Source organism: Heptranchias perlo, chromosome 15, assembly GCF_035084215.1.
Source record: "Heptranchias perlo isolate sHepPer1 chromosome 15, sHepPer1.hap1, whole genome shotgun sequence".
NCBI lineage: Eukaryota > Metazoa > Chordata > Chondrichthyes > Hexanchiformes > Hexanchidae > Heptranchias > Heptranchias perlo.
The window spans coordinates 9,699,944-9,725,068 of NC_090339.1; the positions used below are offsets into that span (position 1 = coordinate 9,699,944).

Sequence of the window (25,125 nt, forward strand, 5' to 3'; positions counted from 1 at the left end):
CCCTTTAATGTTTTAGTTCACTGCAGTTTACATTTGGAAGTCTGATGGAATTCATTACACGGCTAAACCAATGTATTAATAATAATCCGGGCCACTTGCTACAGTTTCCATGAAATCACATTTAATGTGAACCCAGAAAAAACACTAACGGTCCACCTGATTATTTAAATTGTGCTTTTATTTCAATCACAAAAAAGTATTGGCTGTAACACTGTTACACAACATAAAGCAGCATATCCTCTGACTTACTGTGAGGAAGACCACGCTAGTTTTTGTAAATTGCTGAATTTCACAAATTGTCATGCCGTGTGTGGCTTCTCTTAGTAGCTAGATTTTGATCACAGTGATTTTAATTTCATTTTGAGCAACAGGAAGCTTGTAGGGAATTTAGAATTTCTTAAGATGATGGTTTGTTTTAAACTACGTTGTGTGATAAAGTTTGTTGTTTGTGTTTGGTTTATGACTGATATTTAAGCAGTGTGTGCTCTTTATACTGAAATCTAATTACTATGTAGTGTAACAGGACCCTGTGCTTTGTATGTTTTTTAAGCTGTCAGTTCTGGAGCATTGTGAATTGAACAGAAGTTCCTGGTGACTGTCATTGGTCTGTTTAAAAACATCATAACAGGAAGTTGGAATGGCCCCAGAGGAGCAAAACAATGATGGGTTACTATTTGGCTTTCTGATTTTTCAGGTTCACATTTTCCTGAAATGCTGCGAGCAAATATGATTTTTCAGGACATAAATAAATGTTTACAATCCAAAAACTTTGGATTAATTTTAAACCAACACAGTGAGCTCAATACGACAATGGACGATAAACTAAATCAATGGGCAGGAGCCTTTTCTTTTGCACCAGGGCGGAGCATGCCATTTAAAATGAGTAATCTAGCTCACTTACAGTGAGGGGAAGGGCGAATTCTTTTTATGTTACCACTTAGTTTGAGTTGAAGACAATGTTAGTATTTTTGGATTTTATCAGATTTAAGCCTGATTTTTGAATTCTCTTCTGTGGATAATTACTGGATTTAGTTAGGTTAAACCCTAACATTAAAAGGCCCAGCCAGATATGATATGATATCCTAACTGTGGTGAAATATCTTTATTTATGACAATCTAGCATTCTTGGACCTCTGAGTGCCTGCAGTTATGTGCAGATTGGATGTAGCCACAGCTGATTTCCTAGGTTTAGTTAGATTTTTTATATGTAACCACAGTACGCATGAAAATCTAGTTTCTGTTGGCAGTGGTTTAGACTTGCTCACTCACTCAAGTTTTTAGTTCTTCAGTTAAGTAAACTACATATACTCCACAGTTCCACTGTTGCGTTTCTGCATGATATGCGGATATCTTATTTTATTTTAAAATACAGTGGAGGTTCTATTTTTGATTAAACTCGGAGGGTATGTTTAAAGTTGCAGAAGTCAAGAGCTAAATGTGTCTAGCTGTTATTTCACCCAAGTGACTGTTGTTCACTATTATGACACAGTAAGCAGGCTGTTTGACCCTGGACTTGGTGGGGGAGGGGAAGGTGTGTCACATTCAACCCTGATCCTGACCTCATCTGATAACCTTTCACATGGACTTTCCAGCAGGAATCACTCAATAGCAGCAACAGGTGGTAATTTTCCCCCCCTCCCTAAAACAAGGTGCTGTAGCCAATATGCAACGTAGCTGAGATCAGCTAGCGCAGTATAGACTGTGGATCGAATCTAGGACCTTCCTGTGAGGCTCTGCTGCACACGTTTACTAACTGAGCCATTGTGGAAGTTGCTTGTTCACAGTTTAAAAAATAGAGAATTTGTTACGGTACTGACCGTCTATTGGTGCATGTTAACCTATTTTGAAAAAGGACACCCTTTTTCGTCACAATCTGTCCTTTTCGTAATGATGTGCCGTTGCAGTATTTTTATTAGATTTTCACCAAATTTTACAGGCTACTTTTTTCATCAGCTTTGAGGTTCGGTCTAAAATATTTATACAAAAAGCCAGTAAAAAATTACACTTTTACAACTAGATTTATTGTATCTTCATCAACTTTGGTAATTGACACTACTCAAGAGCGATAAGGTCAAAATGAGAATTTCTCCAGTCGTCTTGCTAAATGCCGTGCTATAATTAGCAGTGGGGTGAGTGAGCCATGTTGACTTTTCATGAAGTGCTCTGCTTCTGGATGATGCTTAACTACGTGTCCTGGCTGAGGCCTGGCACTGCTGACCCCAGCTGTGACAGATGAATTTGAAAGACATGGCTATGACTCCCCACGAATGTCAAGCTGAGCAGTGAGCACTCTTCAGCTTGTGCTACTGGACTGTCACTGCTGTACTTAGTTAAGTAAATTGCTCTCAATGGAATTAATAATGCATGAATGCAAGTAGTGTAGGTGCGGGAATTTGGGATTGGTTGGCTCAGTGAACGATAAATCCATTGATTTGAGTTTATCAAAGAAGTGGTGTACACTCAAATCTCTGCTAAAGTTTACACAACAGTATTGTGTTGCTACCTTCAAAAATCTGAATAAAACTGCTCCTCCAATGAAGACAAAAGCCATATTTCTGCTTTTTAAAATGGCGTTGTTTCACCTTCAGCTGGGAACAGTGTTGTGCGTGATGCACTGATAGCCAGGCCCATGATGGTATCCTTACTCAAGGGTGAAAGGATGGTGGGAAACAATTAGAATATGTACAGCCTCCAGGTTTGCGTAGGTTTTTGAAATTAGAAACCCTGGATATTGCAGCAGGTGCTTACATGCATTAATGTACGCACAAAATAGTAGCTGGTATTGTGTAGTTTCCAGGTTTTAGCTCTGGGAAGCTTGAAGTTTCCTAATAATGAAGCGCTCCTCTCGATTCAGTAGTTATTAAATGATCACTAACGTGAATTAACTTTGGCATGTGTCTTAAATCATATTGCCAGCAATTGAGAAACATCTTTTTGTAAGAGTAGCTTTGCACAATACTTGTTTGTGCTTCAGTTAGTTAGAAAATGGCCTTTCACCTCTGATACCTGATTTCAAATCCAGGTCATACTGATTGGATTGAAAATCTTCTCTCAGTTCTTCTCTACATAGAATGGTCACAGCACAGAAGGAGGCCATTTGGCCCATCGAACCTTGCTGGTTCTTTGAAAGAGCAATCCAGTTAATCCCATTCCCCTGCTCTTTCCCCGTAGCCCTGCAATTTTTTTCCCTTCAAGTATTTACATGAAATGAGTTCAGGAAGTTTCAATCCTAGTGGGTGTGCACCCATAGCATGGTCACCAAGGAGTGCTTGCTGGTGGCAATGCAAAATGTTCAATTCCCCAACATTAACATCCTTTACCTCAATTCATACAAAAAAGCCCTTTAAAGCACTCTGTATATTTGGGCACAAGTGTAAATTTGTTGATCTAAAGTGGAGTTCACTGCAAAAGCAAGATACGGTATAATAGTGCTTTCGATTATCCTTGCCAACCAGTACTGTTAAATGCAAGTGTATTTAGGATACCATTGCAGGCAATTACTTTTATTTCTTCTGCATTTGCAGGTTTATGGGGGAATTTGTACCTACTTTACCATTGATGAGGAATTTGCCTGGGGTCATTTTTTCTCTCTTTTCCATAGTTAACCCATTGAATGTCTCCTTTGGCTCAGCGTCGATATTTGTCTGACTATGCCTCTGTGAAGCGAAGTGGGACGTTTTTCTACATTAAATGCGCTATTTAAACACAGGGTGTTGCTGTTAATATCATTTGAAGAGCAGGGAGTTTTCCTGGTGTCTTCCAACCAATACCAAAAACAGATTAAGTCATTACTTATCTCATTTACTATTTGTAGGACCCTGCTCTTTGCAAGTTGATTGCACTTAAAAAAAAAATTTGCTGCAGAGAGGCATATAAATGCAAGTTTGTTACAATATTTTCTGCACAAAGTGATAGTTGTACAACGTAATTTGGATGGTGTATGGGTACAATGCAGAGTCACTTATTAAAAAGCCTCTAGAACATACCCATTGCTGTGACACATTTCCTGTGGCTTTCTACTGTTATGAATTTTAATATGTCAACTTATGAGCTTTGCTGGGGTCAGACAATGTTTAGTGAAACAAAAATCACAGGGAAAAAGAAATATGTAACATATTAAAAAGTCTGTTTCTAGCATGCATCTATCATATTCCAAATGTCTCACTAAAACTTTCCTGTGGCAGACCAGATTTCTGAATAACATGGTTCCTTTGTTCTTTGCTGTGGCTCAGTGGTAGCAATCGCCTCTGAATCAGAAGGTTGTGGATTCAAGCTCCACTCCAGGTACTTGAGCACATAATCTAGGCTGACACTCCAGTGCAGTACTGAAGGAGTGCTGCACTGTCTGAGGTGCCGTCTTTTGGCTGAGACGTGAAACTGAGGCCCCACCTGCCCCCTCGGGGACCGTAAGAGATCCCATGGCACAAGTTGAAGAAGAGCAGGGGAGTTCTCCCCGGTGTCCTGGCCGACATTTATCTCTCAATCAACATCAATAAAAACAGATATGGTCATTTATCTGATTGCTGTTTGTGGGACCTTGCTGTGTGGAAATTGGCTGTTCTGTTTCCCTACATTACAACAGTCACAACACTTCAAAAATACTTAATTGGTCGTAGAGAACTTTGTCCTAAGGTTGTGAAAGGTGCTATATAAATGCAAGCCCTTTACTTTTCTTTTTCCTTTCTTCACATGAATTTCACATGATTTATGAATTATTGTGAAAGAACAAGTGATCATGTTTCAATTTTGCACCAATATTGTCATGAAGTGTTTGCTGCCTGTAGGCAGGATAATTTCAGAACTCTGCATTTTCATCAAACTTGGCACATAGTGTACATTTGTGAAGGGGTCATTTTCAATTTCCTACACTCCTGTCAAGTTTGATGCTTGCCAGATGGATAGTACTAGGGTAAAAGCCTGATCAGAGAGCTTTACCTGATTTGTTCCAGTTACACCCAAAGTCCAAATAAGACTGTTGGGTCAATTTTAGGATGGCCAAGCAGGGGTGCGTTCGTGGCGGGGGGGGGGGGGTTTCCTAAAATTGGGGAATCCCGGAGCGGGTCGGGAGCCCGGCTCCAACCCACCCACTTACGGGCTCCCCAATGACTCGAATCGGTGCGCGCGCAGCCCCCGCATGCGGGACTCCCACCGTCAATTAAAGCCGGCGGGATGACAATTTAGATAGTTAGGGAGGTACTTGAGGTCGTTGACAGACTTCATTGGGAAGAGATTTTAGCAGGGATGTGATTTTGGACTCTCCTCAGCGTGTTTCCCATGCTGTGGGAAACACTCCCTGTTGTTTCAGTCAGCAGCCATTGGGAGATGCAGAGGATTCTTTCACAGTTGGGGGAAATACCTCATTCATTGCAGCAGGGCACTCTTGTCACCTCAGACAAAGTTTTGCCTGCCACACCGTTGTCTCCACACTCAAAATTATTACATCATACCCTAAACTCTGCTGTCCAAATGCATTTACCTACTTTGCGGACCCCCTCACACTCTCACCGTCAGAATGGCGGGGGGTGGGGGGTGCGGTTTCCATAGCTGCATTCATCACTCCATTGGAGGACGAGCAACATCACCAGCTTCGCCAGGCACGCGGTCCACCTCCGCCACGTGGAGCTACACAACACAGTGCTGCGCAACAGGCACCTGCATAAAATAGTCGTGCAACTACACGTACACCCACTGTAGAGTGACCCAATGGGTGGTATCAAGTGTGGCTGTTCATGGAGAACCTCATGAAAGGGACTTATTGCACAAGCCAGTCAAGAATGACCAAGACGTGGCAGTAGTGGTGACAATGTAATATATAATGTGAGTTGATCAGAAATCAAATCTAAGCAAAAACTATGACAAACCCTCAAACACCCTTGTGTATCCTCTTCATGCTCATGACACGTTTGCCTTACGCTTCCTACTACACATACGTGATGCATGCCCTGTGGCTGCAGCACAGGTAGTGGCAGGCTGACCGTGAAAGAGATGCATGAGAGGGTGCGTATGAGACAGAGCCATGAGATTGTATGAGGATTGGGTTGAGTGGTCGTGGTGGGATGAATACTGGGGAAGTGAGGAGGTGCAGGTAAGATGAGGATGAGGGTTCAGTGGGTGGGAGGAGTGATGTGATAGAGTAGTGTTGGCAGTGCAGAAGGAGATGTGGGGTGGGGACGGTGATGTGACAGACGGAGTGTAGGGGAATGAGTAAGAGTTCTCACTTCAGCTGACCTGGTTAGGTCATTGAAGCGCCTCCTGCACTGTATGTTGGTGCTGGTGACCTCCTCTGCCACCTCGAGCCAGGCCTTCGTGGTAGCAGAGGCAGGCCACTTCCTCCGCAGGGTGGAAGATCTCCCCCCTCCTCCTCCTCCACCCCATCCAGTAAGACCTGGAGTGAGGCATCATTAAACCTGGGAGCAGCCTTCCCCCTGGGTTGCTCCATGCTGTAATTTTGCTTATTTTCTGCAGCATCAGTCAGTGGAGGACTGCCCCTTTAAATAGGGCTGCTCCAGATGACAGCCTATGATGCGGGTGCGCAGTCCGCTCACTGCGCAGCTTTCTAGCGCGGAAGCCAAGGTAAGTGGCTTCAATTTACTTACGATCGCGTGGGGAACCCACCGATTTCTCTGGGTGGGTTACCCACATGCCAAGTCGACTCCCCGCTGCCAACCTGCCTCCCTCCTAATATTGGGCCCTGTGTTACAATTTTAACATCTGTTGTGCTTTAGGCAAATAATTTTGTTTCCAAACCTATTACTCAGAGTATTTGGGAATGTAATATTTGAATCAAGTGTTGCCAGTTCAAGTTATATTATCCTTTAAAGGAGTCATGTGCATCATTAAAATATGAAAACTTTGGTTATTTTATGTGTACACTGTCCAGGAATATTGTTTATTTCAAATTTACAGTAGTTCCAAAATATTTTATCGACCTGTTCATTTTAAAAAAAACATTAACGGGATTGCCATATTAGAGCCAGGCCTTCAAATACCTTGACTGCACTTGTCCATCTATTTAGTGCAGTTCCATAATAAATTATATTTTAGATAAAAGATGTATAAAGTTGCTGAAAAAATGAGTTTGCTGTATTGGAAAATGCTAATATTCTTTTTGTTGAAAAAGCTTTACTCAGGACAAGACTAAAGTGTGTAGTCCTTCTAATTTAGGAAAGGTGGACAAAAGTTAAACAATGATTAAAATTCCACCCAAATATCTTCTGTTATCTTCAGCCCCAGTCAGTGCACCACGTTGATTAAATTAACAGAGCAAATCATGCTTTACCCAAGAACTGGTATAATTTTAATTCCCATCTTCTAATTATAGCCACTTTTATACTGATGCTGTTTTAGTTTGGATTCTGGGAGACTGGCTTCTATGAGCCAGTTCCTGGTGTTCAGACTGCTAAGAACTTATTCCAACGGCATACTCGTTGTGAGCCGACTCGGTGGGAGCCAGATTTGGTAGTGTAAGCACTGGGAGCTGGCTCACAGACGCCAGTTTCCGAGAATCCTAACGAGAGTCAGTATAAAAGTGGCTCAAGGCATTCCCGTTTAGGATTTTGCTGATGGTGTGAATAGCTGAATTAATAATTTATGTGGAACTATATTAAACATCGTGGTTAGGCTAAAGTACAGCTCTATTTGATATTTTGAAGCTCCTTATTTCCAGTTTATACTTGCAGTGATGTTACTGATTTTTGCATCTTAGTGGCATAAATTATTAAGGCTCTTTTTTCATTGTCATAAATTTAGTGACATTGTTTGGTACATGTCAATTCCTTAAGAATGGAATTGTCACAACTCATCTCAAGCTACCAACTCCATTTGCTCACTGAATGGGATGTGATGCATTTTTCCTTGGTTACAAATGGAAAATGCATTTAAGGGGAAGCTAGATAAGTTCATGAGTGAGAAAGGAGTAGAAGGATATGTTGAAAGGTTGAGATGAAGTAAGGTGGGAGGAGGTTCGTGTGGAGCATAAACACCGGCATAGACCTGTTGGGCAGGATGGCCTGTTTCTCTGTTGTAAAATTCAGTGTAATTCTATGTAAGTACGGTACATCATCTGTGCATTAGTTCAGAAAACCGATTGTAAATTATGATTTGCTGCTATCAGAAAAATATCCCTAAAATACATTTTTGCATTATGGACCCTAATGACTGAAATGCTCTGTTAATAACTGTGCATGCGTGCTTCAAGCTTGCAGTGGGCTGTAATGTGGGTGTTTTGGCATATTTAACAGAACGGTGTGCCTTTATTTTCACATTTTAGTCATGAACCCTTCTTTTCTGGATCAACTCCCAGTTCCTTTTAATTCATTATGCATTTCGTGTACAGTGTACACCATTATGTAACAGAATTTTGTTTGTGTTGATGTGGTATGCAAATTTGTTTCTATTTGAATGATTCTGCATTCATATTCTCTGGAATACAGATCTTGTATTTTGAAAAGGACAGGAAAGTTACTGTATGGTGCACTTTTAGTAAAATACAGGACAAATTGAAATAAATATCAGCTAGTTCGCAGAACCTTTTACATACACTCACTAATATATAACAGGTGTGTATTCTAACATTTATTTTGTGTACATGTTAAGTTGATTATAATTACATAGCACTAGAGCAGTTTAGTGCATTAGTCCAAGTGGCTAATTTGTATGTAAAACATTTCCTACTATTTCATTATCCTTTTGAACTATTGTTCATTTTGTTGTTCCTGTTTCTGGTTGACTTCCTTTGCTCACTTCTATGTTGGGTGAGGTTTAAATTTAAGATGGATCCTACTGAAAAAGGGTTCAACCTCAGCAGCAGAATAATACACTCTGCATTATATGGTCATAGAGTCATAGAGTTATACAGCACGGATAGAGGCCCTTCGGCCCATCGTGTCCGCGCCGGCCATCAAGCCCTGTCTACTCTAATCCCATATTCCAGCATTTGGTCCGTAGCCTTGTATGCTATGGCATTTCAAGTGCTCATCCAAATGCTTCTTGAATGTTGTGAGGGTTCCTGCCTCCACAACCCTTTCAGGCAGTGAGTTCCAGACTCCAACCACCCTCTGGGTGAAAAAGTTCTTTCTCAAATCCCCTCTAAACCTCCCGCCTTTTACCTTGAATCTGTGTCCCCTTGTTATAGAACCCTCAACGAAGGGAAAAAGCTCCTTAGTATCCATCCTATCTGTGCCCCTCATAATTTTGTACACCTCAATCATGTCCCCCCTCAGCCTCCTCTGCTCCAAGGAAAACAAACCCAATCTTCCCAGTCTCTCTTCATAGCTGAAGCGCTCCAGCCCTGGTAACATCCTGGTGAATCTCCTCTGCACCCTCTCCAAAGCGATCACATCCTTCCTGTAGTGTGGCGACCAGAACTGCACACAGTACTCCAGCTGTGGCCTAACCAGTGTTTTATACAGCTCCATCATAACCTCCTTGCTCTTATATTCTATGCCTCGGCTAATAAAGGCAAGTATCCCATATGCCTTCTTTACCACCTTATCTACCTGTTCCGCTGCCTTCAGGGATCTGTGAACTTGCACACCAAGATCCCTCTGACTCTCTGTCTTGCCTAGGGTCCTCCCATTCATTGTGTATTCCCTTGCCTTGTTAGTCCCTCCAAAGTGCATCACCTCGCACTTTTCCGGGTTAAATTCCATTTGCCACTGTTCCGCCCATCTGACCAACCCATCTATATCGTCCTGCAGACTGAGGCTATCCTCCTCGCTATTTACCACCCTACCAATTTTTGTATCATCGGCGAACTTACTGATCATACCTTTTACATTCATATCCAAGTCATTAATGTAGACCACAAACAGCAAGGGACCCAGCACCGATCCCTGTGGTACCCCACTGGCCACAGGCTTCCAGTCACAAAAACAACCTTCGACCATCACCCTCTGCCTTCTGCCACTAAGCCAGTTTTGTATCCAAAGTGCCAAGGCACCCTGGATTCCATGGGCTCGTACCTTCTTGACCAGTCTCCCGTGGGGGACTTTATCGAAGGCCTTACTGAAATCCATGTAAACTACATCCACTGCGTTACCCTCATCCACACGCCTAGTCACCCCCTCAAAAAATTCAATCAAATTAGTCAGACATGATCTTCCCTTGACAAAGCCATGTTGACTATCCCTGATTAATCCTTGCTTCTCCAAGTGGAGACTAATTTTGTCCTTCAGAATTTTTTCCAATAATTTTCCTACCACTGATGTTAGGCTCACTGGCCTGTAGTTCCCCGGTTTTTCCCTACTCCCCTTCTTGAATAATGGTACTACATTAGCGGTTCTCCAGTCCTCTGGCACATCCCCTGTGGCCAGAGAGGTTCTGAATATATGTGTTAGAGCCCCCACAATCTCCTCCTTTGCCTCACACAGTAGCCTGGGATACATTTCGTCCGGGCCTGGGGATTTATCCATTTTTAGGCCTGCTAAAACCGCCAATACCTCCTCCCGCTCGATGTTAATATGTTCGAGTATATCACAGTCCCCCTGCCGTATTATAGCCCTGTCCTTTAAAGGTGTTTCCTCTGATTTGCTATAAGCAGTGCCGTGGGCGATCAGCTACCATGTTACAACAGTTTTACAACAACTTTGCTGCCGTATGCATGTGATACTGTTGCCTGCATCCCATTAGCATTTGATCTTTACTCAAACAGACAAGATTAAGTTGCCTAAGGTTTGAGGGCTGGATTCAGGGACCACACGGACACCTCTGTGCTAGAGTGTTGGGTAAAGGCTGGCACCTTTACAAAGCAGTGGGAGCAGGTTTACCCCCCTGTCCAATTTATCCCGCTTTCTCCCTTGCTGGGCACCAGTAGCTCATCCTAACTGACCGTTCCTCATGTGTCAGCCTAGGCAGTGAATGTGGCAGTGAATGTTGATTTTATTTGAACATTGAGGGCATCAGAATAGTCCTGAATGGAACCTGATCGTGTCTTCATCCAATGTTAGATGCACACTTTCCATCATGGGGGTTCTGAGGATTGTGATCAAGAGCAGTAATGCCGGGTGATTTTTCTTTCCTTCTCTAACCTAAGAATGCTGAGGCCAATTTTATCCAAACAGAGCTTTAAATAGAGTAGGATGCTTATTTTTGGGTTCTTCTGAACTTCCTTTTTCTGTGTGTCTGTTAGTTCCACGGTGTCTTTGTAAAAATGTTTTTAACCTTTCTGACCATTCTTTATACGAAAGGAAAATTAATAACAGTCAGCCTGTTCTACCTGATAGCTGTGGGATTCTTTTTGTTGAAATACAGTACTTGGTTGTCTCTTTGGATGTTTAATTACATACTCATGTTTTCTAAACTTTGTATCTTCAGGATGAAGGAAAATTCAAGGAGATTGCAATCACACATCACGTGAAAGAAGGCTGTGAGAAGGCTGATCCCACGCAGTTTGAATTGTTGAAGGTCCTTGGTCAGGGATCTTTTGGAAAGGTCAGTGTTTTTTGGAGTTTTTGGTTACAGCAGGTTGGTAAAAGAAATTTCACTAGTCTTTGTTAAACAAATAGGAATTTAAATTAATTTGTCTATCTGCTGATCCATTTTCACAATTTACATGCGCAATTTTTTTTAGGAAGGAACAGGAATAGCCCGTTCAGCCCTCGAGCCTGTTCCGCCGTTCAATTAGATCATGGCTGATCTGTATCTTAACTTCATTTATTCGCCTTGGTTCCGTAACCCTTAATACCCTTACCGAACAAAAATCTATCAATCTCCGTTTTGAAATTTTCAATTGACCCCCAGCCGCAACAGCTTATTGAAGGAGAGAGTTCCAGATTTCACTACCCTTTGGATGAAGAAGTGCTTCCTGACATCACCCCTGAACGGTCTAGCTCTAGTTTTAAGGTAATGCCCTCTTTTTCTGGACTCCCCCCACAAGAGGAAATAGTTTCTCTCTATCCATCTACCCTATCAAATCCTTTAATTATCTTAAGCACCTCAATCATAGAATCATAGAATGGTTACAGTTCAGAAGGAGACCATTTGGCCCATCGAGCCTGTGCCGGCTCTTTGTAAGAGCAATCGAGTTAGTCCCATTCCACCGCTCTTTCCCCATAACCCTGCAAATTTTTCCCTCCAGGTATTTATCAGATTCCTTTTTGAAAGCCACAGTTGAATCTGCTTTCCCCACGCCACCCTTTCAGGCAGCGCATTCCAGATCATAACTACTCACTGCGTAAAAAAGGTTTTCCTCATGTCGCTTTTGGTTCTTTTGCCAACCACCTTAAATCTGTATCCTCTGGTTCTCGACTCTTTTGCCAGTGGGAACAGTTTCTCTTTATTTACTTTATCTAAACCCTTCATGATTTTGAATACTTCTATCAACTCTCCTCTCACCCTTCTCTGCTTTAAGGAGAACAACCCCAATTTCTCCGGTCTATCCACGTAACTGAAGTCCCTCATCCTTGGAATCATTCTAGTAAATCTTTTCTGCACCCTCTCTAAGGCCTTCATATCCTTCCTAAAGTACGGTGCCCAGAATTGGATGCAACGCTCCAGCTATGGCTGAACAAGTGTTTTATAAAGGTTCAACATAACTTCCTTGCTTTTGTACTCTGCCTCTATTTATAAATTGTAAACAATTTTACAACACCAAGTTATAGTCCAGCAATTTTATTTTAAATTCACAAGCTTTCGGAGGCTACCTCCTTCCTCAGGTGAACGATGTGGAAATGAAGTCCTCGAAATGAAGTCGCATTTATAATTCACAGAACAATGCTTGGTGATAACAGACAGTTTTTTCAACTGCCCGTTGCCAAGGCAATCAGTGTGCAGACAGACAGGTGTTACCTGCCAGGTCTCAGAATATACAAATCACCAAAAAAAACAACAAACAAAAAAAAACAGAGATAGAGAGGTAGAAACATAGAAAAGACAGCAACTGACCCGTTATATTAAAAACAGATAACATTTGTTCGCTGGTGGGGTAACGTGTAGCGTGACATGAACCCAAGATCCCGGTTGAGGCCGTCCTCATGGGTGCGGAACTTGGCTATCAATTTCTGCTCGACGATTTTGCGTTGTCGTGTGTCTCGAAGGCCGCCTTGGAGTACGCTTACCCGAAGGTCGGTGGCTGAATGTCCTTGACTGCTGAAGTGTTCCCCGACTGGGAGGGAACCCTCCTGTTTGGCGATTGTTGCGCGGTGTCCGTTCATCCGTTGTCGCAGTGTCTGCATGGTCTCGCCAATGTACCATGCTCTGGGGCATCCTTTCCTGCAACGTATGAGGTAGACAACGTTGGCCGAGTCACAGGAGTATGAACCATGCACCTGGTGGGTGGTGTCCTCTCGTGTGATGGTGGTATCTGTGTCGATGATCTGGCATGTCTTGCAGAGGTTACCGCGGCAGGGTTGTGTGGTGTCGTGGACGCTGTTCTCTTGAAAGCTAGGTAATTTGCTGCGAACGATTGTCTGTTTGAGGTTGGGTGGCTGTTTAAAGGCGAGTAGTGGAGGTGTGGGGATGGCCATAGCGAGGTGTTCGTCGTCATTGATGACATGTTGAAGGCTGCGGAGAACATGGCGTAGTTTCTCCGCTCCGGGGAAGTACTGGACGACAAAGGGTACTCTGTTGGTTGCGTCCCGTGTTAGTCTCCTGAGGAGGTCTATGCGATTTTTTGCTGTGGCCCATCGGAACTGTCGATCGATGAGTCGAGCGTCATATCCCGTTCTTACTAGGGCGTCTTTCAGCGTCTGTAGGTGTCCATCGCGTTCCTCCTCGTCTGAGCAGACCCTGTGTATTCGCAGGGCCTGTCCATAGGGGATGGCCTCTTTGACGTGGTTAGGGTGGAAGCTGGAAAAGTGGAGCATCGTGAGGTTGTCCGTGGGCTTGCGGTAGAGTGAGGTGCTGAGGTGCCCGTCTTTGATGGAGATTCGTGTGTCCAAGAAAGAAACTGATTCTGAGGAGTAGTCCATGGTGAGCTTGATGGTGGGATGGAACTTGTTGATGTTATCGTGTAGTCTCTTCAGTGATTCTTCGCCGTGGGTCCATAGAAAGAAAATGTCGTCGATGTATCTGGTGTATAGTGTTGGTTGGAGGTCTTGTGCAGTGAAGAAGTCCTGCTCGAACTTGTGCATGAAAATGTTGGCGTATTGGGGTGCGAATTTGGTCCCCATGGCTGTTCCGTGTGTTTGGGTAAAGAACTGGTTATCGAAGGTGAAGACATTGTGATCCAGGATGAAGCGGATGAGTTGTAGGATGGCGTCCGGAGATTGGCTGTTGTTGGTGTTGAGTATTGATGCTGTCGCAGCGATGCCATCATCGTGGGGGATACTGGTGTAGAGTGCCGAGACGTCCATCGTGGTGAGAAGTGTTCCTGGTTCAACTGGTCCGTGGGTACTGAGTTTTTGTAGGAAGTCTGTAGTGTCGCGACAGAAGCTGGGGGTTCCCTGTACGATGGGTTTCAGGATGCCCTCGATGTATCCAGAGAGGTTCTCACACAGGGTTCCGTTGCCTGATACGATAGGACGTCCGGGTGTGTTGGCTTTGTGTATCTTTGGGAGGCAGTAGAATTCTCCCACGCGGGGAGTACGTGGGATGAGAGTGCGTAGGATGCTTTGAAGGTCTGGATCGAAGGTCTTGATCTATTTATAAAGCCCAGGAATCCCATATGTTTTTTAACCGCTTTCTCAACTTGTCCTGCCAACTTCAAAGATTTGTGCACATATACCCCAGGTCTCTCTGTTCCTGCACCCCCTTTAAAATTGTACCATTTAGTTTATATTGCCTCTCCTCATTCTTCCTGCCAAAATGTATCACTTCGCACTTCTCTGCGTTAAATTTCATCTGCCATGTGTCCGCTCAGTCAACCAGCCTGTCTATGTCCTCTTGACATCCATTACTATCCTCCTCACTGTTAACTACACTTCCAAGTTTTGTGTCATCTGCAAATTTTGAAATTGTGCCCTGTATACCCAAGTCCAAATCATTAATATATATCAAAAAAATCATTTGCCCCAGTACCGACCCTTGGGGAACACCACTGTATACCTTCCTCCAGTCTGAAAAACATCCAATCACCACTACTTTCTATTTCCTGTCACTTAGCCAATTTCATATCCATGCTGCCACTGCCCCTTTTATTCCATGGGCTTCAATTTTACAGACAAGCCTATTGTGTGGCACTTTATCAAATGCCTTTGGAAAGTCCATATATACAACATCAACCCCATTGCCCTCATCAACCCTCTCTTTTACCTCATCAAAAAACTCAAATCAAGTTAATTAAACATTATTTGCCCTTAACAAATCCGTGCTGGCTTTCCTTTATTAATCCACACCTGTCCAAGTGACTATTTATTTTGTCCTGAATTATTGTTTCTAAAAGCTTCCCCATCACTGAGTTAAAACTGACTGGCCTGTAGTTGCCGGGTTTATCCGTACATCCTTTTTTGAACAAGGGTGTAAGATTTGCAATTCTCCAGTACTCTGGCACCACCCCCATATCTGAAGAGGATTGGAAGATTATGGCCAGCACCTCTGCAATTTGCACCCTTACTTCCCTCAGCAACCTAGAATGCATCCCATCTGGACCGGGTGACTTATCTACTTAAAGTACAGCCAGCCTTTCTAATGCCATTTGTTTATCAATTTTTAGCCCATCCAGTATCCACTAACTCTTCTTTTACTGTGACTTTGGCAGCATCTTTTTTGGTAAAGACAGATGCAAAGTACTCATTTAGTATCTCAGCCATGCCCTCTGCCTCCATGCGTAGATCTCCTTTTTGGTCCCAAATCGGCCCCACCCCTCCTCTTACTATCCATTTACTATTTATATGTCTGTAGAAGACTTTGAGATTCCCTTTTATGTTAGCCGCCAGCCTAATTAGATTCCCACTTAATCTTCAAGGGAATACAAGCCTAGTCTATGCAACTTGTCCTCATAATTTAACCCGGTACCATGCTGGTGAATCTGCGCTGCACCCCCAAGGCCAATATATATCCTTCCCGAGGTGCATTGGCCAGAACTGAATGCAGTACTCCAGATACGGTCTCCGTATTTCCAGAGTCAAAATATACTTACACTGACCAAACCAAAAAAGAAAATCTGAAACCATTCCCAGTTTTCCTTTTTCCTCACCTGTTTTCTCCCATCTTCTCCTTACCTGAGGAGTTTACTCCTTGCTGGGGTGAGATTCAATGGGCATCAGTTGCAGTTTGATACCTGGCCTAAGTGGCCATTATTCATATGCGAGCCTTGATACTGAGCAGCCTATTCAACCATGGAAGGATGATGGCCATTACAACCAAGCCTGACCCTGATGTCTGCCTATGTACAGGGATTGTGGGATAGTAATTCAGAGCAGGAACCTTGACTGACTTCCCTATCCCATTTATAGTGCCTCTACTGCCTCCCAACTTGACATCGCCGGGGACTGAAATGAGGACTTTTCACGCCTGTATGGCTCAGCTATTCAGCTTGTTTAACTAATAGCTGTTCGTACTGTTGCTCTTAAATCCGTAATCTTGTTAAAAATATTTTTCTGAAATCAACGTTTTTGTTTCTGTGGTATAAATGACAATTATCATTCCACTCGGCTGATTTCTAAGCTCTAAAGTTTTGACTAAATTTGCATTACTTTGTTACACTTAATTGAAAATTTATGAGCAGTTGGCAAATTTTGATTACACTTTTTGAGGCTGCAATTAGCTATGTTAGGTAAATTTATAGATCACATTCTATGGCATGTGAATGTTTCAAACCTTAAAGTAATAGTTCACTGTAGCAGTTTTGTAAACAAATGAATTGTGTAATGAAATTATTGAAGCAATTGTGAATAATCATATAGATTAACATTCAGCCAGGAAAAGTATACTGGTTGCATTTATGGGCAGTGATAAGCTGCAGTAGCAAAAAATAATGGTCCTGAAAACAAACTATGGAATACTTGGATATGAGCACTTAACACGTCAATCAGAAATGTCTCTTGCTGCTATGTTAGTAGAGGCATTAACCCCATTTAAGTAAATGGATTAATGTCTCTGTTGAAATAGTGAAGGAAATTTCAGATGAACACAATAAGCATTTGTCTGCTAGTATCCCAGGAGTTAATTTGAGGGCCCTTACCCCAATTTTGCCAAACCTCAGGACCTCCCTTCTTACCCCCAACCCTGTGCTACTGAAGGCCAGCATTGCCCCCAAAAGCACCTAAACCCCATTTCCCCCCCCCCCCGCAGTACTGCTAATTAGCAGATATCAACCTCCAATTGGTACATTTTGCATACCATCTTTCTGTGAATACAAAAGGTAAAGGAACACATATATAATATATAACATTTACATTTTTCACAGTTACAGACGGTTGTCAAAGCACCAATACAAATCCCAGAATACCGTTTAATAAAAATGGAGTTTACTTTATTCAGTTACTGTAAATCAGTTGGTTTAATAATCCCCATACATGGCATAAATACCTATTATTATCAAACAAAGAATCTTCTGACACGCAATGAGCATTGCCATGATAGAGCTAATATAGCCTTTCACAGAACACTTATGTTTTACCGGCTACAATTCCTGAATGATCAGCATTAATACTGAATTAACTGCTATATGCACCACCAGAGAGATTTAAATTTTTTCATTTCTTAAGCTGGGTGGATCAAGAAGCAGTTCTGATATACAGCCTCAATCCCAGGCAGAACACTTCCCTGTGACTATTAAACACTGCCTGGCTAAAAAATTCCAAAACCAGTATCTCAAAAACTGAAGGACAGAAAGATACAGATCTTGTTCATCACCGTAGGACGTTTAGGAAAAAACGGTCACATTATAAAAATGTCTTGACTCATGAGAAGGACGTCCGAAATCATCAAAGCATGTGGTGGTTGATGGTTGTCATGTATTTTTCCAGACTCATCTTTTTAAAGTGCCCTGGCAGCATTTAGAATGAGAAAATCAATTGCCACAAACTATATTGTAATGCAACACTGATTCATCTGTATTAGGTTTTGTAACTCATTTATTTATATTTTATTAATTCTCGCAGGCACCTAGTCAGCAATATCAATTATTTTTTGGCATGGGAAGGAAATGCATAGGCTGAAGCACATTAACATTCAGCCATTGTAATTTAACTTTTCGTGTATTGTCTTTGCTTTCAAAATGCCTTTCACGTTTAAAGGAGCATCCTGTCCAGTTTGGGTGGAATTCATTGGTTGCAAACCTTTTATGTTCAAGGGTTTTAATCTGCATACTTTTATGTCATACCCGAGTTCTGATCTCTGAACCTTTTAGCAATGCTTCCAGTAAAATCCGTAGTAAATTTCACAATTTCAGCTTTAATTATGAAAGAAAGTTGCAAGCTATAACCATACAAGAATATTTTAATGGTGGAATTTTATTCCTTAACAATTGTTAGCTGTTTCATTACTCGGGGAGCCTCTAAGGCTGTGGTTAAGTAATGTAACATGTGATTCACCATGCAGCGAATTGTTGCATCTTCTGTAAGAATCTCATCTTCTGCGCACATTTCCATGCTTGCGGCATCTTAAGGTACCTAGGTCAGCTTGTTCCCTCCATGCACACCATTCTCTAATGTCATTAGTTTTGGCAACCATGTTTTCTGATATAATCATGGCTGTAGCAGTAGCTGGGGGCTACCCATTCTCTTCAAGCACACCACTGCTCATCACAATTTCAACAGGGACTGAACTGCCTTCACAGACACTTCTGAGACCGGTCGATGCAAAATCCAATTCATAGCCAACAACGCCCATGTTATTTTTTAGGTGCTCTAGCTGCGAAGTAAACTCTGCACATACAGAGAGCGAGCTCTGTTTAGGTTTTATTGCATACCTGCGCAGAATTCAGCACCCAGCCAATATATTTGGAATGTTTTGAGAGCAAGGGCAGGAGTAATCACACTTTTTTATAACATTTGAAACAATACGCGCAGTGCTACCATTTATAAAGTGCCCTGGAGATCCAGTGGCCATGCTAGTTTCACACTGCAGTGGAATTATATTCAGTGTGGCATCGAGCCCAAGCAGTGGGAGATATGCTTCCTGAAGGATTGCACCATACTTCATTCTGGAATCCGATCAGGACCTGACTCACGAGTTGTACTGTCGCTTATGCATCCCTGCAAACTTTGCAACAACACAAGTTTTAGCCTTGCATGGAAGAAGTGTGCTTTGTCTTTTTTTCTTTACTTAATTTGATTAATATCCCACACCTACCACTGGTGGGTAAAAAGTCAATGGGCCAGAAATCGCTCCGAGCAGCGAGGTAATGCTCACAACAGCTCCTGCGAATTAAATTCACAAAAATACTTACTGCGGACTCTGTGGCGTCGAATTGCTTCAATTTGAGCTTTAAAAAATTCGAAGCTGTCATATTGATGGCAAGCCACTAAGAGCAAGTTCTGGATTTCCACGTTTCACTGCGTATGTGCGAACGCGGGAACTTGCTCCTTCAATTCACCGCTAAAAATAGAGACTGCCATTGAGCTCCTCCGTTATTTCGGGAGCCATTTCTGGCCCTTACGTATAAATGCTGGGAATCTGAAATAAAATCAAAAAATACTGGAGAACACAACAGTTCTGTCAGAACTGACGAGAAGCTAAGTGAAAGTTTCATGTTGAGACCCTTCATCAGAACTGCTGCTGTGATTAAGGGTCTAAATTCCAAACATGCTTTGGTCTTTCTGTCGCTGTCACATCTGCTGTTTATTTGGAGTAATCACTTGTTTATTAATATGAACATGTAGCTTTGTTCTGCCAAACATTTGGAAAATATTTTTCACAAAATAAATCTGATGCGATTGAGATATTTAAAATGATAAAGGGATTCGATAGGGTAGAATAGAGAAACTATTTCCTCTGATGGGGTGAATCCAGAACAAGGGGGCACAATCTTAAAATTAGAGCCAGGCCATTGAGGAGTGAAATCAGGAAGCACTTTTCCCATGCAAAGGGCAGTGGCAATCTGGAACACTTCCCTCCAAAAGGCTGTGGATGCTGGGTCAATTGAAATTTTCAAGACTGAGATTGATAGATTTTTGTTAGGTGAGAGTATTAAGGGATATGGAGTTGAGGTACAGATCAGCCATAATCTAATTGAATGCTAGAACAAGCTCGAGGGGCTGAACGGCCTACTCCTGTTCCTATGTTCCTTTATATGATCAGTTAGTGATTCCTGCACACAGTAATAATAGATCCAAATATTTCTGAAGTCATTTTGCCTCCATGTTTTGAATTTTCATGTTTCAGCAAAATTACAACTTTTTGCCTTTGTATGTTTCTGTAATCAGGTCTTTCTGGTTAGAAAGGCAATTGGCCCTGATGCTGGACAGTTGTATGCAATGAAAGTACTGAAGAAAGCTACTCTGAAAGGCAAGTCTGAATCCATTTCCTCTTCATGCAAGTTTCACTTTTAAATAGTCAGTTGCTCACCCTTTATGAAGGAGGATGAGGAGCACAGAAATTAATCAGGTCACCATTTTTACAATATTCTGGGATAATATTTAATAAGTATATATGGACCGTAATATATTTTTAATAATATTTGACCATAAAAACTTCCAGAAAATATTTGTTGCCAATTCTTTGACCGATTGCTTGCTGTGAATATTTAAAAAATTTCTAAAGAGGCCTTCAGCTCTCAATGGTTGGTTCGTCATAAAATACAAATAAATGAGTGATGGTACACTTTAAGTTCAATCCCAAAGACTCCTGAGTAAAGTGAATTCTGACAGATGGCAATTGCCAGATTGTTTAGCTCAGTTGCTTCTAATAGTATTTTGACACAGTATTGACATCATTTCACTCTCGGCTGTAAATACATTATGTCATTCATTTGGTGTGGGAGTTTGAACTGGCAAGGCTTGCAGATCTCTGCTAGTAGTTTTAGTAACTATGCAGAAAACCAAGTAGAGTTGTCTTGTGCTTTTAACCATTGACGACTTACGAGCATACTTGTAATAATTGATTTAATGTGTACAGATCTTCTAAGTGTGTAGCAATTGCTTCAAGTAAATTGATTGATAAAGCAGCATTCTCCTTGGACAAATAGAAGGCCTGATGGACCAGAAATGGTGCTTCCTGGAAATTGGGGATAGGGGGTTTTCTTGATCACACCTTTACTTGTGGTACATAATATAACTGCTGATTTTCTGAGGTTTCCACAGTTTTCCACCATGTTGATTTGTACTCTTGGGGAACCAATACTGATTGAAAAGTGCACCACAATGACAAAAAGGAAGTCCAGGGAGGCACCAGATATACTTAATGAAGGACAGCCTTGCAAACATGCACAAGTTATTATTGGACAAGGCTTCAGGTGAATAATTTAGTGAGTGCAATCCTAACTAAGGTGGTAAAATCTAGGATATTAAGAATTAATGTGCTAGCCATAGCTTATTTTTTCCTTATGTTTGATATCAAATAAAAATCTCTTAATGATATGGTTTTAGTGCAAATTGGGAAAGGGCAGGGAAATTGGCTTAGAGTAAACAGCTGCAGTTGAAGAGATAAAATCGGCACAGGTCGAACAAGCTGAATGACCACCTCCTGTGATGTGGTTTCTATGGTCCTATGAACTTATGCATTTGTTTTTCATTGAATGACTGCTGTATTTTATTTTCAGTTCGAGATCGTGTCCGAACAAAAATGGAACGAGATATTCTAGTGGAAGTAAATCATCCATTTATAGTTAAATTACATTATGGCAAGTACCAAACTCTCCATTATATTAAATTACTTTTACACTTTTAAGCTGCTTTTGTATGACGTCTCTCATGACCTCAGGAGATCTCAAAGTGCTTTACAATCAATGAAGTACTTTTGAAGTGTAGTCACTGTTGCTGTTGTGTTTACTACATTACAAGGTCCCACAAACAGCAATGTCATAACCAGATAATCTTTTTTTAAGTGATGTTGAGGGATAAATATCGACCAGGGCACCAGGGAGAACTCACCAGCTGTTCGAAATAGTGCCATGGGATCTTTTACGTCCGCCTGAGATGGCAGACGCGGCCTTAGTGTAACGTCTCATCTGAAAGACAGCTCCTCCGACAGTGCAGCACTCCATCAACACTGCACTAGGAGTGTCGGCCTAGATTTTGTGGTCAAGTCTCTGGAGTGGGACTTGAACCCACAATCTTTTGACTCAGTGAGAGTGCTACCACTAAGCCAAGACTGACACTGTGATCAGATTACCCTCTTACTGGGGTATTTGTATCCCATGAACTTGATACACGGAAACAGATGGGTATGAACTGCAAAGAGTATTGGCCCCAATACTTTTTTTAAAAAGTAATTTATAACTAACAAAGTGAGTATTTTGGGAGTGAAGACCACAAGTATTTAATCAGTAAAGCACACAACTGAAGAAACCCTGATTATAACGTGGTTTTGTAAGGAGCAAAAAAGTTCTATTTATTAGATTAGTCTTTAAATATAGGCTGGGTTTCCATATGTGCAAGCAAGAATTGAGAGCATTGTTGTCCTGTTATGCCAGCAATGTGTGATTGAATAAATAGATGCAGTGATCAAAGCCATTGCCTTTGATCCCCGCCACAAACGCTGTTCCCTAGCCACCGACTCCATCCCAGTCCCTGGCTACTGTTTGAGGCTGGACCCAGACCGTTTGCAACCTTGGCATCATGTTTGTCCCTGAGATGAACTTCCGACCACATATCCGCTCCATCACCAAGATCGCCCTTCTCGGCCCCTGCCACAGCTCATCTGCTGCTGAAACCATCATCTATGCCTTTGTTAACTCCAGACATGACTATTCTAATGCTCTCCTAGCTGACCTCCCATCTTCCACCCTCCATAACCTTGAGCTCATCCAAAACTCTCCTGCCCTTGTCCTAATTCGCACCAAATCCCGTTCATCCATCACCCCTGTGCTCGCTGATCTACATTGGCTCCTGGTCCAGGAACACCTCGATTTTAAAAATTCTCATCCTTGTTTTCAAATCCCTCCATGGCCCCTCCCAATCTCTGTAACCTGCTCCAAGATCTCTGCGCTCCTCCAGTTCTTGACTTTTGCGCATCCCTGATTTTAATCACTCCACTATTGGCGACCACGCCTTCAGCAGCCTTGGCCCTAAGCTCTGGAATTTCTTCCCCAAATCTCTCTACCTCTTTCTCCTCCTTTAAGATGCTTCTTAAAATCTACCTCTTTGATCAAGCTTTTTGGTCACCTGTCCTAATATCTCCCTGTGGCTCGATGTCAAATTTTATTTAATAACGCTCCTGTGAAGCGCCTTGGGATGTTTTACTATGCTAAAGGTGCAATATAAATGCAAGTTGTTGTGATGTGTTTGGAAAGGTAAGTATTCAAGCAAGAATTAAGATTAGAATACTAGAATGAAAAGCCGAAAATTCTGGAAGTACACAGCAGGTCAGTCAGTATCTGTAAAGAGAAAAGGCATATGTAATCTTCATTAGAAAAGTTCTGATGAAGGCGACACTCTGGATGCCTTATCATCCCTTTTTAAGTATGTTGACTAACTTGCTGGGGTAGAGTTTCCACTTTGGACGCAATCGGGAAAGTGCGCTCAAAATTGCGCTAGTTAGGTTACAGTTCAAATTTGCGATAAAGCTCATTTGCATAATCGCAGACATAAAATCTTACATGAACCAGTGCAATCGGGCAGCGCAATAGAATGCAATCATTTATTTTTGTTTCTTTCCATTAAGAAGTGTTTATTGATGTATTTAAGAGTGGTAACCTGGTGCAGTTTTATTAATACAGCTGAAAATGGGTTTATCACAAAAAATAGGCATTTTTATAAGTGTCCAGTCCTCCACCCATTAGTAACCTGATTTAAAATCACTGAAAATGACTTAAACAAACTATACTGAACCAATTACTACTAAGTGTACACTAGCCAGTTTCTTAGTAAATTAAATATTTTTTGATACGTAAAAGCTTTTCAAACGTGCCTACTAGTGCCTGTGTTTCTAAGAAAATGAGCGCAATTTGAAGAACCTTCTTGAACCAGCGGAATCGGTGGAAACTCACGATTTCGACCTGGGACTGTGGCCAGTTTTGTGGACGGGGCCTGATTCGGGCGAGTTGAATCTTGAACCAGCGTAAAAGATCACGGAAAACACAAACGTAAATGGTTTTGGGCGTAACTCACGTACGTTTAAAATTCCCCCCATCTTTTGCACTTGTTTGGCTGATTTTGCTCGGATTGTGCTGATACCCCGCTGTGTATTTCCAGCATTTTCTGCTTTTATTTCAGATTTGCAGCTTTTCTTTTTTATTAGCATATTGGATTGTTTTTAAATTAAAAATGTTGAGATTATTTTCCTCACGTCTTTTGAATTTCTTTTTCTCCTTTCTCGTGCACCATTCCCCCAACTGAGAGGTTTGGCAAATGACCTGTACCCAGTACTCCTGCTCTCAACAGAGCCGAGATAAGGAGCACTCTCTTTGGATGGTATCACAGGGATAAACCTGCTTGTGAATGTGTTACTGGGCTACCCTAAGTGTTTGTTTGAATTTTGAGTATTCTCTGAAGTAAATGTTGTCAAATCCTATATAATGTGTACTCAACTGCAGTGCAACTTCTATTTATCGTTTGTTAGATACCCGCTTTCAGTATTCTAAAATCAATTGTCATTTGCACAACTGAAGTGAAAAAAAAATGAAATTACCAATGAAAAATTGCAAATATTCTGGACAACTATGTCTTAATTCTCTAATTGTGGTTTAAAATGTCACTGCATGGCGGTTATGCTTGGTTGCAATTTTTAAAAAGGGGGTCTGATGAGAATAACAGTATTTTCTACGTGGGAATCAAAGCTCTTTCTTATTAGAAGCTCTTGAGTAGAAATGGTAACATTTTCTTTAAGTTAACGGAACTTTTCAAGCCTAATTTCATACGAAGTATGGCATGCGATAAAATTCTATTCAGCTTGGTCTAGTGACTCTCTGCAAATCCACTTGTGCGATTGTCCGTGATAATACGTAATGAAATACAGGAAATAAGATGCAACAGCCGTAGTTTTTCCCTGAACAGATAACATATTTTGCAAATCACCTGCATGCAGTTCTGGGCTGTAATGATGGCACCACATTGCATTCGAGACACAGCGGTACAGAAGTATTAATACAACTTGTGTGTTGGATCCTGATCTGATGGCCGAGTGGGCTCAAAAAAGCTGTTTTGT

The 25,125-nt window shown here is 41.8% G+C and overlaps 1 protein-coding gene across 3 annotated transcripts in view; it reads left to right on the forward strand.

The window, feature by feature from the left end:
- rps6kal (ribosomal protein S6 kinase a, like) overlaps positions 1–25,125 on the forward strand; it is a 148,733-nt gene that overhangs the window by 72,871 nt on the left and 50,737 nt on the right. For all 3 annotated transcript variants that reach the window (XM_067996841.1, XM_067996840.1, XM_067996839.1), the window contains exons 3-5: positions 11,314–11,430; positions 20,247–20,328; positions 21,581–21,661. In XM_067996841.1, coding sequence (XP_067852942.1) covers positions 11,314–11,430; positions 20,247–20,328; positions 21,581–21,661 — 280 coding nt within the window. The remainder of the gene's footprint in view (positions 1–11,313; positions 11,431–20,246; positions 20,329–21,580; positions 21,662–25,125) is intronic.